Source organism: Dromiciops gliroides, chromosome 1 (assembly GCF_019393635.1).
Source record: "Dromiciops gliroides isolate mDroGli1 chromosome 1, mDroGli1.pri, whole genome shotgun sequence".
NCBI classification, from domain to species: Eukaryota; Metazoa; Chordata; class Mammalia; order Microbiotheria; family Microbiotheriidae; genus Dromiciops; species Dromiciops gliroides.
Genome location: NC_057861.1, coordinates 499404325 through 499420409, shown reverse-complemented (window position 1 = coordinate 499420409; position 16085 = coordinate 499404325). Strand labels below are relative to the sequence as shown.

The 16085-nt window shown below is 38.7% G+C and overlaps 1 protein-coding gene across 1 annotated transcript in view; it reads left to right on the top strand.

The window, feature by feature from the left end:
* DAPK1 (death associated protein kinase 1) overlaps positions 1-16085 on the top strand; it is a 259697-nt gene that overhangs the window by 217355 nt on the left and 26257 nt on the right. The window contains 1 exon segment of the mRNA XM_043964391.1: positions 12512-12734. Within this exon segment, the coding sequence (XP_043820326.1) occupies positions 12512-12734 (223 nt within the window).

Below are 16085 nucleotides of genomic sequence, written 5' to 3'. Positions count from 1 at the left end.
CTTTTTTTTTTCTTTTTTTTTTTTTTTTTAGTGAGGCAATTGGGGTTAAGTGACTTGCCCAGGGTCACACAGCTAGTAAGTGTTAAGTGTCTGAGGCCGGATTTGAACTCAGGTACTCCTGACTCCAGGGCCGGTGCTCTATCCACTGCGCCACCTAGCTGCCCCTTAATTTACTTTTAAGGCTCACTTCAAGTACTGGATCCAACACAAGACATTTCCAGAAGCCCTAGTATTCCTACCACCTTCAGTAGCAGGCTGGCACTTTTTACATAGCTCTAATTATCCATTTTTCCTGGTATTGAGCCTTTTTTTTTTTGTGCCTTTCTACAATTTATACCCATGTTTAAAGACAGCTATTATGCATATGTCCCCTCACCCTCAGTCTTCTCTAAGCTAAACATTCCCAGGTCTTTCTGTAACAGGTGGGGAGGTCCAGGTGGTGTTGTAATAGCAATAACTGCCTATCACCACCACCACCCCATTCATTTCCCTGCTGTCTACGAACGACAGAAAAGCAGTGTCATTTAACCAGAAAGGGAATGTAGTATGTTAATGTGGCCACCAGGTGGTGATAACCTCAAAGTACCAATGAAGTGAATTCACCAGCAGTCAGTACATATGTCTTAGCTTTTCCAAAAGACACAGTCTCCCCATTACTAACCAAAAGACACTCATTCTACAAACCAATTAGACTATTCATCCTTTCATGAAACTTGGCATGGTAGTGCGAACATTGGCCCTGATTCAATATCTAGGAATATAGCCGGCAGGGGGTGGAGGGGATTGGGGGGGGGGGGGGCAGGAATACTCTGAAATGATCAAATTAAGAAAATCTCTGATTCTGTCCCCACCCCACATGTGGGAAATTTTTTCTAACTTTTTATTATTGCCCAGTCGTGTCTGATACTTTGTGACCCCATTTAGGGTTTTCTTGGCAAAGATACTAGAGTGGTTTGCCATTCCCTTCTCCAGCTCATTTTATAGACAAGGAAACTGAAGCAAACAGGGTTAAGTGACTGGCCCAGGGTCACACAGCTAGTAAGTGTCTGAAGCCAGATTTAAACTCACAAAGATGAATCGGCTTGACTCCAGCCCCAGCATTCTATCCTTTGCACCACCTAGCTGCCCCTGGCATATAGTAAGTTATTAATAAATGCTTATTGATTGATTGATTAATGGTAGTCATACACTTCAGTCTGGTCTCCACCTCACCGCATGCCATTCTGCTTTCCCCACACTGTTCCTGATATCTCACTTTCAGATCTCTGCCATCACTATCACAACTCCAAGATCTGTCCTGGCTTATCTCTATCACTAAGTTCGGCTCAGGCTGTAACCACAGGTGGTTATCATCTACTCGCCATCAAGGGCTTCTAGTCTGTGAAGTCACTCTGCCCTCATCCTCAAGGAAAGAATGACAGACTATATGTTTCTCTGACGGCAAAGAAAGGGAAACATGGGGATTCAGGAGGGTCCCTGCCATATCACAACATGGTACCAGCTTCAGACCACATTGTCATTATTCCTGCTTTCTCCCCATAGAAATCTTATACTGCCCTGGGCTCTGAGAAGCAACCTTTTGTCTTAACTTACTCAGAACCAGACCTCCATCTTATTTCCTAGTGCCCAGCTCCAAACCTGACTAGGCATCCTCCACCTTCCAACTCCCATTTGGTCTCATCTTCTCCCTCCTCCTTAAAATGTCAACACAAGGGCAGGGACTGTTTAGCTTGCTTATGTATGTATTCCTAGGACTCAGCTCAGTACCTGGCACATAGCAAGCCCTTAAAAATATAGCACATAGCAGGGCAGCTAGGTGGCACAGTGGATAAAGCACTGGCCTTGGATTCAGGAGGGCCTGAGTTCAAATCCAGCCTCAGACACTTGACACTTACTAGCTGTGTGACCCTGGGCAAGTCACTTAACCCCCATTGCCCCACCAACCAAAAAAAAAAATCTCTCTCTCTCTCTCTCTCTCTCCATTTAACATAATAGTGGCTATCTTCCTTCTAAATGTCCTTTAGTCATTGGCATCCTTCCCAAAATGTAGCACCCAAAACTGAACACAGTGCTTGACCTGGGCAGATTACATTGGGATTATCATCTCCCCCATTCTGAATAACATGTACCCTAAGATCACGTTAGCTCTGGGACCCACCTTTTCGATCACAGTTTATTGTTATTCTCCTATTTCTGTTGATCACACCATCACCTAGCTCCCAGTGACCCATGTTCATAACCTCAGAATCATACTCTTCCCTCTCCTCCCCTCTCCCTCCCCTCCATCAACTGCATTGTCAAGATTTTATTTTTTTGGCTCAGTGTCACCTTTCCACGCCCACAGACCACTAGCCAAATGCAGGCCCCCATCATCTCTCACAGGCTATGTTCATTAATTAAGTAGTCCCTTAATTAACCTCCCTCTTTCCAGACCTTCCAACCCATGCCCATTCAATCCACCACTGGCAAAATAAACTTCAGTACTAAAGCCTTAGTGCCACACCTCACTCACTGTGCTTATAAATTTTCTTACCATTTTCGTATTAACCTTTTGCCTACTCTCATCTGTGTTTCTGTATAAACAATCGTGGCTCTGCTACAGAAAAGGAAGAGGGGAGGAAGGGTCTGAACAAAGGCATAATCTTCAAGAATGCCAAATCCTGTTGTAGCCAGTTTTAGACGTTGCTTTTCTTGGAGAAGCTAATCAGCTGTATAGCCTTATCTACTCAGAAAGGATGCCCAAACACAAACTACTGCAAGAATTCCCTCAGAATGTAAGCTCCTTGAAGCAGGTTCTCTTTTGTTTTGATCTTTCTATCTCCAGCACCTAGCACAGTGCCTTAAACTTGCTCAGCACTTAACAAATGTTTACTAAAAACAAGTCAAAATTTAAGCAGCCTGCATTTGATGTAAACAGTATGTCCTCATGTCCCCTGATAATGTTTATAATAGCTACCAAGTATATGGAACTTTAAGGTTTGCAACATACTTTACAAATACTATTTTATCAGGGCAGCTAGATGGCTCAGTGGATAGAGCACCGACCCTGAAGTCAGGAGGACCTGAGTTCAAATTCGGCCTCAGACACTTAACACTTACTAGCTGTGTGACCCTGGGCAAGTCACTTAACTCCAATTGCCTCACTAAAGAAAAGAAAAAAAATACTATTTTATCCTCACAACTCTGGGAGCTAGGTACTATTATATCCTCATTTTAGATTTGAGGAAACTGAGGCAGTAAGAAATTAAGTAACTTGCTCAGTCAAGCAGCTGGTAGGCATCTGAAATTGAATTTGAACTCAGGTTTTCCTGACTATAGTTTCTGCACTTTATCCACTGTTATCACCTAACTGCTTCAGCTAACCCAGGAGAGTCCTTTTACCAACTCTTGTTACCACCTGCCAGTCCATGATTTCAAGGTGTTGCAAGTCATCATTTGACTATGCAAATGTGGGATAAATATTTATACTCCCTTATAGAGGAAACTGGGCAGCAAGGTGGCACCGTGGGTAGAATTCTGGGCTTGAAGTCAGGCCGATTCATCTTCATGAGTTCAAATACAGCCTCAGACACTTCCTTAGCTGTGTGGCGCTGGTCAAGGCACTTAACCCTGTTTGCCTCAGAGAAAACTCTTCTGGAAAATGAGCTGGAGAAGGAAATGGCAGACCACTCCAGTATCTTTGCCAAGAAAATTCCAAATGGAATCATGGAGAGTCAGACATAACTAAACAACAAATAGAGGAAACATTGGTAGCAAACAAAGTAAAAGTAGTACAAGGTAAAGTTATTGTCGTTATAAACTGTAACACAGTTAAGATAAGAAAAGCTTCTACTAAGGTAGTAAAACTTGTCAAGTCCATCACTGCTGCATAGAATGTCTTAGGGGTAGACCTTGAGACATGGAATCAAAAAATGTGGATTGTGTGACTTTGGACAAGTTTTTAGATCTCAGGTTTTGGGGTTTTTTATATGTGAAATGAGGGGATTAAACTAGATGGTCTTAACATCCCATAATTCCACAGTCTCTAAAACTGTCTGGCATAGAGAAATTTCCTCTGCATATGACTTAGAATTTATTTCACACACAAAAAAAGTGCTTGTCATGATTCATTCTAGCATAGAGCAGACTCTGGAGTCTTCCAAGCTATGCTTTCTAGGTACAGATACTAGCAGACTCCAGTAAACTTAAGAGGTTCCAAATACAGGTCCAGCAACAGCATCAGTATCTGTTGTCTGAAAATGAGAGAGGATCATCAGCAGAAATATGCCCTCCCCAAAACCAAAACTTTGGTCCATAACAACCCATGAAACAGGGGAAAATATAGAATGGTCCTCAAGCATTAAATCATAGGATCATATATTTAGACGCCATTTACTCCATCTCCCTCATGTTACAGATGAGAAAACTGAGGCTGAGAGAAATTAAATCACTTGGCCAAGGTCACACAACTAGTAAGTAACAGATTCAGGATTTAAACCCAGGTCTTCTTAGTGCTGTTTATCCTCCAGTTTCTGTGTCGGAATGGAAAAGTGCTAGAACTTTTAGAACTTTAAGATTTATAAAACACTTTACAAATATCTCATTTCATCTTCACAACAGCCTGGGAGGTGGATGTTATTATTATCATCTCCATTTTACAGATGAGGAAACTGAAACAGTCAGAAGTTAAGTGATCACACAATTCTGAGGCCAGATTTGAACTCAGATCTTCCTGACTCCATGTTCAATGCTCTATCCACTGCTACCTAGATGCCTCAATAAATAAAATTATAAAATCAAAAAATATAAAGAAGTAATATCTATGGGGTTCTTACCTGGGATTTACTGATAGATTTTCAGGGGTCATCAATCTGGATGGGGGAAAATAATATCTTTTATCTTTGCTAACTTCATTTCCTTTGTAATCCTATGCATTTTATTTTCTGCACTGAATACATTATTCAAAGAGGGGGTCCATAGAATAGGCCTCACTTCATTGCCAAATGGATCTGTGACATTAAAAAGATTAAGAATCTCTGCTCTAAGTGGAGATATGACTCATAGCCCTTCCTTAGTTGGGCAGATGGATGAGTTTGCAGAGTTGGTTTTGTAATGTGCCCAAAGCTAACAAGATGCATCATTCAGTGGGGCGCTTAGTCATCTTACCTTGCAGTCCGCATGATGAACATGAGCAAACTGACCACAATGAAGATGATTGCAGTTTATGCACTAACATCATTTGCAAAAGGGATGAAGTTGTAGGAAAATTCTATTAATAACTTAATAGCATCCTCTGAGTCAAAATATGCTTTGATACTGAGTGAAAAAGCAAGCACAGAGAAGTATCATATTAGGATATGTGAGACTAGGAAATGAAATACATCAAAAGCATTTGACCAATCAGAAGGCTTACATATGATGTACGTGTCATTAATACTTTCTTGATGAAGAGCTGGAAAATATCTGCAATTGAGTAACAAAAATGATAAAGTATGAAAGACTACAGTTATCCTTTTCATGTTACAGGGATCAGGGGTGTGGGGCCCCAGCGATCTGGAAAAAACAAGTAAAACTTTTTGGTCCTCCCTTCGTACCAGAGAAGTCTGAATTTTTTCTTTTCTTTTACGGGGTACTTACAATATCTTATTGTTAAATTTAGGTTAAATATTTAGTCATAGGATGTATTATACTAATATATATATATATATATATATATATATATATAATCTTTTATGCATTTTGGAATTTCCAAGCTTTTTCTGTGCCATCTTCTGGCCTTTGCATGTCATCTACTGGCATTTACATGTCATCTGTGGCTTCTGTAAAACTCTTCCCAAATTCCCATTTTATCTCTTATGCCAACCCATAATATATTGAAATTGTAATGTGGACAGGATAACTGTATATTATTGAGGCTATGGGGGTTCTTAACCTGAGGTCCATGAACTTTTTTGTTGGCAGGTCAATTAGGGTCAAGTGACTTGTCCAGGGTCACACAGCAAGTAAGTGTCAAGTGTCTGAAGCCAGATTTGAATTTAGGTCCTCCTGAATCCAGGGCCAGTGCTTTATCCACTGTGCCCCTTAGCTGCACCTAAACTTTTTTCTTAATATTTTGAATACTATTTAAATATAATTGGTTTCTTTTATAATCCTAGATGTAGTATTTTATGCATTTAAAAACATTCTAGGAAGGGTTCCATGACTTCACCAGATTGTCAAAGGGCTCCGTTACACATAAAAGGTTAAGGACTCTTGGGTTAAAACAAAGATCAGAGCAAATGCCAAATTAGAAGAAAGAATAAAGATTAGAAAAATATGTTTTGGACAGGGGCTGTAGATAGACAATGGTCCAGAATTTAGTAGGAGAGGAAAACTGGACTGTATCACATTTGAGAAATGACACAGTTCTTTTAAGTTTCAGACTGCAAAAAACAAAAACAACAACAACAACAAAACAGTATTCTCCTGGTCATGTTATATGTCCACAAAAAACGGAACACTATAATGTTAGAAGAATCAAAATATAAGCTACACAAGAGGAGTAATGAAAGTAAGCAGAGATGGATTAGAGAAATAGTCAAATAAGTATCATCAGGAAAATGTAACACCAGAAAAGGTGGATGGATGATAGATACATATAGTTTGTGAAATAGCAAGTTAAATAGCTTGGATCTTTGGATTTATAAAACACTAGATTACTATCATCAATTACTACTGTGTATTATGTACATAATCCATTCCATTGATCCATCACTCTATTTCCTAGCCAATACCAGATTGTTTTGATGATTATCACTTTAATATAATTTTGAGATCTGGTAAGGCTAGGCCACCTTCTTTCACATTTTTTTATTAGTTCCCTTTATATTCTTGATCTTTTGTTCTTCCAGATGAATTTGGTTGTTATTTTTTCTAGCTCTCTAAAATAATTTTTGGAAGTTTGGTATAGCGCTGAATAAGCAAATTAATTTAGTTTAAATTGTCATTTTTATTATATTGACCCAGCCTATCCATGAACAATTAATATTTTTCCAATTACTTAGCTCTGACTTTAGTTGTGTGAAAAATGTTTTTTTCTTGTTTTGTTCATATAATTCCTGGGTTTATCTTGGCAAGTTGACTCCCAAGTATTTTATATTATCTAGTTATTTTAAGTGGAATTTCCCATTCTATTTCTTATTGCTGGACTTTGTTGGTAATATATAGAAATGCTGATAACTAATCCTGGGTATATTTTATATCCTGCAACTTTGCTAAAATTGTTAATTATTTCAACTAGCTTTTTAGTTGATGCTCTAGGATTCTTCAAGTATACCCTCGATCATCTCCAAGTGAAAAAACTTTTTAACACTTCTACTATAGTCATATCAATTCCCTATTCAAAACCCTTTATTAAGTTTTGCCTACTTTGTGAGATAGAAAATTCTGAATCAGGCTTTCAAGGTATTCCACAATCCCATGTTAGCCAACCATTTTTATCCATTTTTATCTAATATTATTCCCCTTAATGTTGTCTACATTCCAGCCAAATCTGACTCCTTTATACTCTCTAGTTCTTACATCCTCATCCTTCAAAGCCCAAATTAGATACCACCTCCTTCATGAAGTCTTCCCTGATCCCTCCTCTCCTGCTTTCAGATTAAAGCAACCTTTCCTTCCACTGATTTCTCATCGGAACTTTGCCTGAATCTCTCCATTTACCTTACTTTGCCATTTCTATTTAGCTATTTCTATATTTTCACAGCATCTCAGAAATTATAAGGGACCTCAAAGATCATCTTGTCCAACTCATACCCAGAAGGAACCCTCTCTACAATGCTGAATGGGCTCTTCTAGCCTTAACTTGAAAACCTCCAATATACAAAGAAATCAAAGTAAAAATACAGATCATTTTTTTCCTTTAGGTTCATAAGTCCAAGCTTTCTGATTTCCAACCTATAAAATAGTTAATCTGTAGTAAACATTGGTGGTGGTGTTCTTATGTGGCTCCCATCAAAGCTTATTTCATCTCAGTCTGTAATAGAAGAGGCATGTTAGCCAGGACCATAGAGGCTATAGTCTCGCTCTATTTGCCCTGGTCATTCCACATATAACCCAGAGTAAGATGGAACACTCTTCCTTCCAAGGTTGCCCATTCTACTTTTTTGGGCACCTCTGCTTACTGAGCTCATTTATCTGAAACATAATCTTCTGAAAAGAATTTGTTTTCATTGACATATCCAATTTAAGGGAGTGCAATGCCTAGGACTACATACATAAACAGCTCAATAGGTAAACCTTAATGGGGAGGCAGTACTTGGCCTTCTCCATTCTGTACCCTCCTTGAGAACAGAATTTGCCATATTTAACTTAGTAGCCCCAGCTCCGAACACAGTGCTTGTACACAGTAGGTTTTTGAGTTAATGTTACTTGAATTGAATTAAAATTGTGGAAAAGGGATTGATCTATGGAATCTAATGGTTGGGGGTTGTGGAGGCAAGCCTGACAGGGAGAAGGGCGGAGTCATAAAACTAGAGAAGTTTATGTCTCTTTTTTTTTTTAATAAGGTTATACATGTGCAATTATGTAAAACATTACCATATTAGTCATTTTGTATACATCTCTCCTGATAACATGATTTGGCCATGCAAGTCCAACACATGATAATTGACATCATATTAGGGGAAATAGGGTTGAGGGTGGTGGTGTTCCTTAAGCAGTAAAAGGTCCATTTTTGTTTTTTCCCTTTTCCTCTTTGATAATCACTGACTCAGTAATCTTAGAGACAGCTGCTTATCTTCTTAGCTAGAGTGAAAATGGCATTAATAGCTAAGGCTAACCCCTACTTTTGGGAGAAAAGGCAAGGGGATTAAAATGTCGGGGGAGGGGGGGGCGGTGCAGTGGATAAAGCACCAGCCCTGGATTCAGGAGTACCTGAGTTCAAATCCGGCCTCAGACACTTGACACTTACTAGCTGTGTGACCTGGGCAAGTCACTTAACCCCCATTGCCCCGCAAAAAATAAAATAAAATAAAATAAAATAAAATATCGTCCTGGGGAAAGAATGTATACTATTTTCCCCTTATTTTCATAAGACCAAGCTTTCTGATTACCAGGCTATAAAATGCTGGAACTATAATATACCTTCTCATTCCTCCTAGCTCAAAAAAAAAAAAAAAAGAGAGAATATGTATGTATATATGATTATAGGTATTGTGTATGTGTATTTGCCTGTGTACATGTTATAAATTCCATGTTATAATGCAGTACTGTAAACTTAGTAAAATTATATTTCTTTATATAAAATATCTTTAGGGCACAGCATTATTTGGAAGGTAGTTAATTAAATATATCATATGTATAAACTTGAGCCAATTTTGACACTGTCAGGCTAAGCCAACTTAAGAACTCATCACTAGACTTATGCTTTTGATGTGGACTAGTAAGTCTTTATGGAACCTGCCCAAATGTAGATAAGCTTGCTTTTCACAGAGCAAAAGATGAAGGAAAAAAAAAAAGCAATCCAATTTGCTTAATAAACACACAAGTTAGACGAAGAAGCTAAGATTAGAGGTGACATTTTCTCCCGTGAGAATCCAGGACCAAAAGGGTTCTGTCTATTTTCAATAGCTTTTTTTTGTAACAAGTATTTATGCAGCTCATTTGGAATTACCCAACCCACACACAAGAAACCAGGCATTAAAACTGGGGAAGTTGGTTCAGAGTGGGATGAACAGTAAATGATACTCCCCAAACATGCTCCAGTGATTTCCAATTCCAAGAAATCTCAGCTTTGGAATTGCCCTTCAAGTATAAATGTTAGTTTATTCTCCCCCCCACCCCTACTCCTATAGTACTACTTCATCATGAAATGGAGGTGACCTCAAAGTCTTAAAAACTAGGCCAGTGAGAGAAGCAAAATCCCTGGGCAGTTTCTACTGAATTGAAAAGCCTTCAAGCACTGGCTGGGCAACAGTGGCCTATGAATCTATCCTATCCTGTGAGGCGCTAACTAAATTCAAAAGGGTTCATGCATCTCCAGAAGGCTGGTGGACAGTGATGATGGTTTATTTTCATTACATCTCCGAAAACCATCTACAAAGTATTACGGTAGTGGCTGTGAACTTTACTGAGAGAGTACCTACACCAAGGACTCTACAAGCAGATTTCAGGGGATTCAAGAACTTGGATTGGAAAAAAATTACATCTTTATTTCCATATAATTGGTCTGACTTTGACCTGGGCTGTGACACTTAGCAGCTCTATGACCTTGAAAAAAGCCTGAGCCTTGATTTCCTCATCTTTAAAATGGCAATAATAATAAGAACTGACATTTATATAGTATTCTAAAGTTTGCAAAGCATTTTATATACATCCTCATTCAAGCCTCATGACAACTTTAGGGTAAGAACCTTAAGGGTTGTTGTATCATGAGATAATTCTGTGAAACATTTTGTGATCGTAAAACACTGTGTAAGCATGTTACTGTCATTATTGGAGCAAGGTGTGCCCAAAATGAGGCATAATGGGAAAAGCAGAAGAAAGGATAAAATCAATTTCATATTTTTCTTAGAGAAATATAATTTGCAAAAAAAATGATAGGATTTAAGGCTAAAGCAAGGTGTACACCTTCTCTTCTTTCCAAAAAAGATTAATAAAATACACTGGCCCATACAAAAGAAGCATATTTGTATGTTTTTGTATGTTACTTAGTCATTTTTCAATCATGTCTGACTCTTTATGACCCCTTTTGAGGTTTCCTTAGCAGCTATACTGGTTTGCTATTTCCTTCTCCAGCTCATTTTACTGATGAGGAAACTGAACCAAACAGAATTAAGTGACACACCATCATGCTCAGGGTCACACAGCTGGTAAGTGTCTGACACTGTAATTGAACTTAGGAAGAGGAGTATTCCTGATTTCAGGCCCTGTGCTTTATCCACTGTGCAACCAAGCTGCTCTGTGTGTGTGTGTGTGTGTGTGTGTGTGTGTGTGTGTGTGTGTTTTTACATTGGTATATCTTTAAATTAAGTAGAAAAGTTTTAAAGCTTTTATCCTGCTACTTTTATGGAAACAGGGCATAAGATTCATGGTAGTCAAATTCAGAACATTCAGATGAGGGTGAATTATGTCAGATTTTTCTCTGATGCTTATTGGTTCCCATATTAGATGATTAGGATTCTGCCACTGTCTAGTTGTGTGACCTTTGGAGACAGCTTCCCCTCTCTGAAACTCAATTTCTTCCTCTATAAAAATGGAGAGACTGTAGGTGGTGCAGTGGATAGAGCACCGGCCCTGGATTCAGGAGGACCTGAGTTCAAATCCAGCCTCAGACACTTGAGACACACACTGGCTGCGTGACCCCGGGCAAGTCACTTAACCCTCATTGCCCTGTCCCCCAAAAATGGAGAGACCAATAATTTTCAAATCATGATGCTGCCATTCTGTCTTCAAGTTCAGTGTCAAATTGTCCTCAAACTGTTGTTCTGATATGCTTTGTTCCAGCTTTCCTTTTTTTTTTTTTTTTAGTTTGGAATCTGCCAATATCTTTTTGAGTCCCCAGTGTTTTAGAGATTATGCAGTGTTTGTTCTAAGAAATCTATTTTTATTTGTCTTTTTAAATTATTTTTTTAAAGTCTGTCACACCCAATTCCCATAATTATTTCTTCCTTTAGTTCTTATCTTCCTTTAGTTCTCTGAACCCTAAGGGTCCTTACAATTGTTCTGTTAACATTTCTGACAGTCTTTTTTTTCCCCAGTAGTATTATCACACTCTATTGTGAATTCCATATTGCTTTTACTTGATAATATTTATTTATTGTATTGGGGCCTCTTTTTGGTTTGCTTTTTTTTCCTCTCTCCCTTATGGTTTGTATGAGATTTTTCCTTGTGATGGAATTCTTTCCTTTTCCTTCTGTTTTTCTTATTATTCTTCCTCTTTGCCTGGTGCATTTCTCACTGTTTTTAAGATGGTAATGGGAAACTAGATTTAGACATACACACACACACACACACACACACACACACATAGCCATCTCACCTCAGATCTTTCAAGACTATGTACTTTTCTTCAGTCATTGTCCACAAGGAAGAGGGAAATAAAAATAAATAAACAAACAAACAAATAAATAAATAAAACCCCATGATTGTTCCTTGTGTGACTTTCCAAAGTTTATAGCTTTTTCAGGTCTTCTACAAGTAATGAATTGTAACCTCTTATTTTCTTATGCATCTTTATGTTGTTAAACTGTTTTCATATAGTTGTATACCGAATGGAAAGGAATGTCTAATCACACAAGGCTCATCAGAGTATCTTCAGAGAATGCTCTCTAATTTGGGGGGTCAACCTAATTCATAACTCAACAAAATACAAATGGACCATCATAGAAGGTACCTTAGAGTGCAAAGTACCCTAGGCTACAAAGACCTAAAAGATAGTCAGACACAGATTCTATTTCAATATATTCACTGCCTTCTTTTTTTCCACAAAGTGATAGACCAACCAATTTGGGTTTTGTTTTGTTTTTTATTTTTTGTTTTCTTTAATGTTTAGGAGACACACAGAGGACTCTTCATCCAACAACTCCGTCCTACCCAAAATTTACAGCCAAGAATCAAACTGAAGATGTTTGGCCATTCAGGATCTGGAAAAACCACTCTTGTGGAGTCTCTCAAGTGTGGACTCATAAGGAGCTTTTTCAGACGCCGAAGACCCAGACTTTCCTCCACAAATTCCACCAGGTTTCCACCTTCTCCCTTGTCTTCCAAGCCCACAGGTAAGATAATTCCTGGTTTGAGAGAGAGAGAGAGAGAGAGAGAGAGAGAGAGAGAGAGTGTGTGTGTGTGTGTGTGTGTGTGTGTGTGTGTGTGTGTGTGTGTGTGTGTGTGTGTGTGTTTGTGTGCACGTGCATGCACACACTTTTTCACATTACTGTATCATGATCTGGGTTTGTGTTGTCACTTGGGTTTGTGTTAATTAGCAACCTTCTAGAAAAGACTAGAGCCTACAAAAGAGTATATATAGTATAGAGAAACACAACCGGAGTAGAAGTGAAGTGAAGAATTTTGTTCAGTTGTTTGGGTTGTGTCCAACTCTCAGTGACACCATTTGGGGTTTTCTTGGCAAAGATACTGGAGTGATTTGCCATTTTCTTTTCTAGTTCATCACAAGATGAGGAAATTGAGGCAATCAGGGATAAGTGACTTGTGCAGAGTCACACAGCTACTAACTGTCTGAGGCCAGGTTTGAACTCATGTCTTCCAGTCAGGCCTGACACTCTATCCACTGTGCCACTTAGCTGCCCAAAGTGAAGAATAGCAGGAGGAAAGAGCCAAAAAACAAACAAACAAACAAAAAACCCCAGGAGTTGCCTATGAAGATCACCATTTAGGTTCAAGAGGCTAATTTCAAAGCTGGAGTGAAAAAGATAACTTGTCTCCCAGACTTACATGTCTAAGGTGAACAACAGTACAGCTGGCTAGGTGCTATCACAATAGGGAAAATGTGCTGAAACAAAACTACTTTCAGCCTTCTTCCTAGGCTTGTGATTAATCTTCAGATTTCCACTATCACATTGAGCTCCCGTATCCCACACATAGCCAATGCCATGCCCCAGTGTGGGCTTTTATAACTTAGGTCATAAGGGTCTTAAGATAGTTATTAACTAAAACAGGACTGGCTGGACTCAGCATTGAAATACTTGTCCCTTATTGCTTAACAGCCTTTAATAAAGAGATTACAAGTTTCCCTTGTTTATATCTGCCAAGACCAAAATACCCCTCTGCCTAGTAAGTTGACTGTTGTTGTTGTTACAGTAGAAACTCATGAGAGTAGAAGCTTAGACCTGAAGACCCCACTCACTGCATTGGGTCCATTATCAATATATCTAACTGTTTGGGAAGTTGGACAAGGGGCTTCACAACTCAGGAATCAGCAAGAGCAAAAACAAATGATTTAATATTTTGGCACGGTACACTATACATGGTACACGGTACACGGTACACATTACACTATACACAATTTGTGGTACATGGTACACGTTACATGGTATATGATACACGGTACACAATACACAGAATTTTGTTATGCCGAGTTGTTTTTACATTACATATTTTTAAGTTTAATCTTCATTATTAATATTTACTCCATCACTCTCCAATCAACAAAGCAATAAAATAAGCCCTGGTTTATAGCATTTGTTGATTTCTGAGGTGGAGCAACTAGCTCCAGCATGCCCTGAGTTAGTTCTCATTTTGCAAATGAGAAAGCTGAGATTTAAAAAAAAAAAAAAGTGTCTCCCCCAAGAATAAAAAGCAAGTCTATTGCAAAGCTAGGATTGAAACCCAGGTCTCCTTTTTCTCGTTTCAGGGTTATTTTTTTCCACATTATGCTAATGTTCTCTCTACTACCACCCCCTCAAAAAACGGTCATTTAAAAGGGGGTTAGCAAAAGAAATAGACTAAGACAAATCACCCCTCTAACTTCTTTCTCATGAGGCTAAACTGGTGACAGGCCCTTCCACTGATGGAATCTGAAAGAATGAAGTTCCAACTGTCAACCCAAAAAAATACAATCTTGATACCAATTGTTAAAGATATACTCCTATGGCTTTGCTCTGTGTAGTCACTTAATAATTGAAGGTGTATCAATCAGTGAGCCTCTGAGCCAGCCAGAACCTGTCCCCAGATGACAGCTGAGAGGGGACCTTAAAGTCAGGGTGTGCCTACATGTAGATCTGTATTACTCTCTTCAACTGCTTTCCCCTCAAAAGCATTAACTATATTAGCCTTTTGTGCCTTCTAATTTTAGATGTCTGCCTGAGATGAAACCCTTCGAGTAGGTTCTTTACAAAATATGACTCAGAAGTGCTAGTTTAGCAGTGAGTACCACAGAAGGTAATGAGGCTATTCAGGAGGTATCTAAATATACCAAGGTCAAGTTGAATGGTCTCTAAAATCTCAAGAATATCTGTGTAGCAAACTAGGTGATCCAGCCCAAGATGTCAGGTTTTTGGTTTTTGGTTTTTTTGTACAGGTCAATGAGGGTTAAGTGACTTGCCCCGGGTCATACAGCTAGTACGTGTTAAGTGTCCGAGGCTGGATTTAAACTCAGGTCCTCTTGAATCCAGGGCGGGTGCTTTATCTACTGCACCACCTAGCTGCCCCACAGCCCAAGATGTCTTGAACACTCAGGAATAAATAGCCTAAGAAGTTTCCTCTACTTTTTCCTTTCTTCCAGTCCATAGATGATTATATCTAACTAGTCTTGAAATTTCTACTTCATGCGTTCTCATTGGTTAATTTCTTCCCCTCAAGGGAAGGGTTGATAGGAAGACATAATATTTATATTCTTTTTTAAAATAATAAACATTTTTATTTAAAGTATTGAGTTCCAAATTCTATCCCTCCTTCCCTCCATCTCCTTCCCCTTCCCCTTCCCTGCGGTGGTAAGCAATCATATAGGTTATACATGTGCTATTGTGTCATTTGTATTCTTAAATAGCATGATTTATTGCATGATTAAATTTGATTGAATGATTTGGCAGCTTTTAGAGTTGTTTCATATTCAGTGTCTCATTCCAGATCTGCCTATCACTTTACTGTGGAATCTGGAATGCCTGATCCAGAATTAACAAATTTCCTTTCATCTTAAACCTTTTTCCTTTCTCATTCCTTCCATCTTCTAGTGTTCACTGAAATTTGGCATCTTTCTGATGACACTGAATACCTGACTGCACTTTGCAATACTATTGTGCTTTACTCATACCCCACCCACCCATTGTGGAGGAGTTAGAATATTCCTTATTCCTTGTGAACACTTTTAGGCTCTGGCTCTCCCCCTACTACCATCATTCAGCTACATCTCCCTTTGTGGTTGACCCATAAGACATTCTCCTTCCTTCTTCAATAAATTCAGTACATGGTTCATAGAATTTCAATTCGCCTCATACTAGGGGACTTCAACATACATCTTAGTGTTCTCTCAATTACCCTAACTTCCAAGTTCCTCATTCTACTCAATTCCCCGTATGTATTCCTTTCAGTCACACATAAGGATAAGTCACACACTGGATCTTAAACTTTATGCATGTGTTGCATTTCCTTTAAAATGCTGACATTGCTCAGTC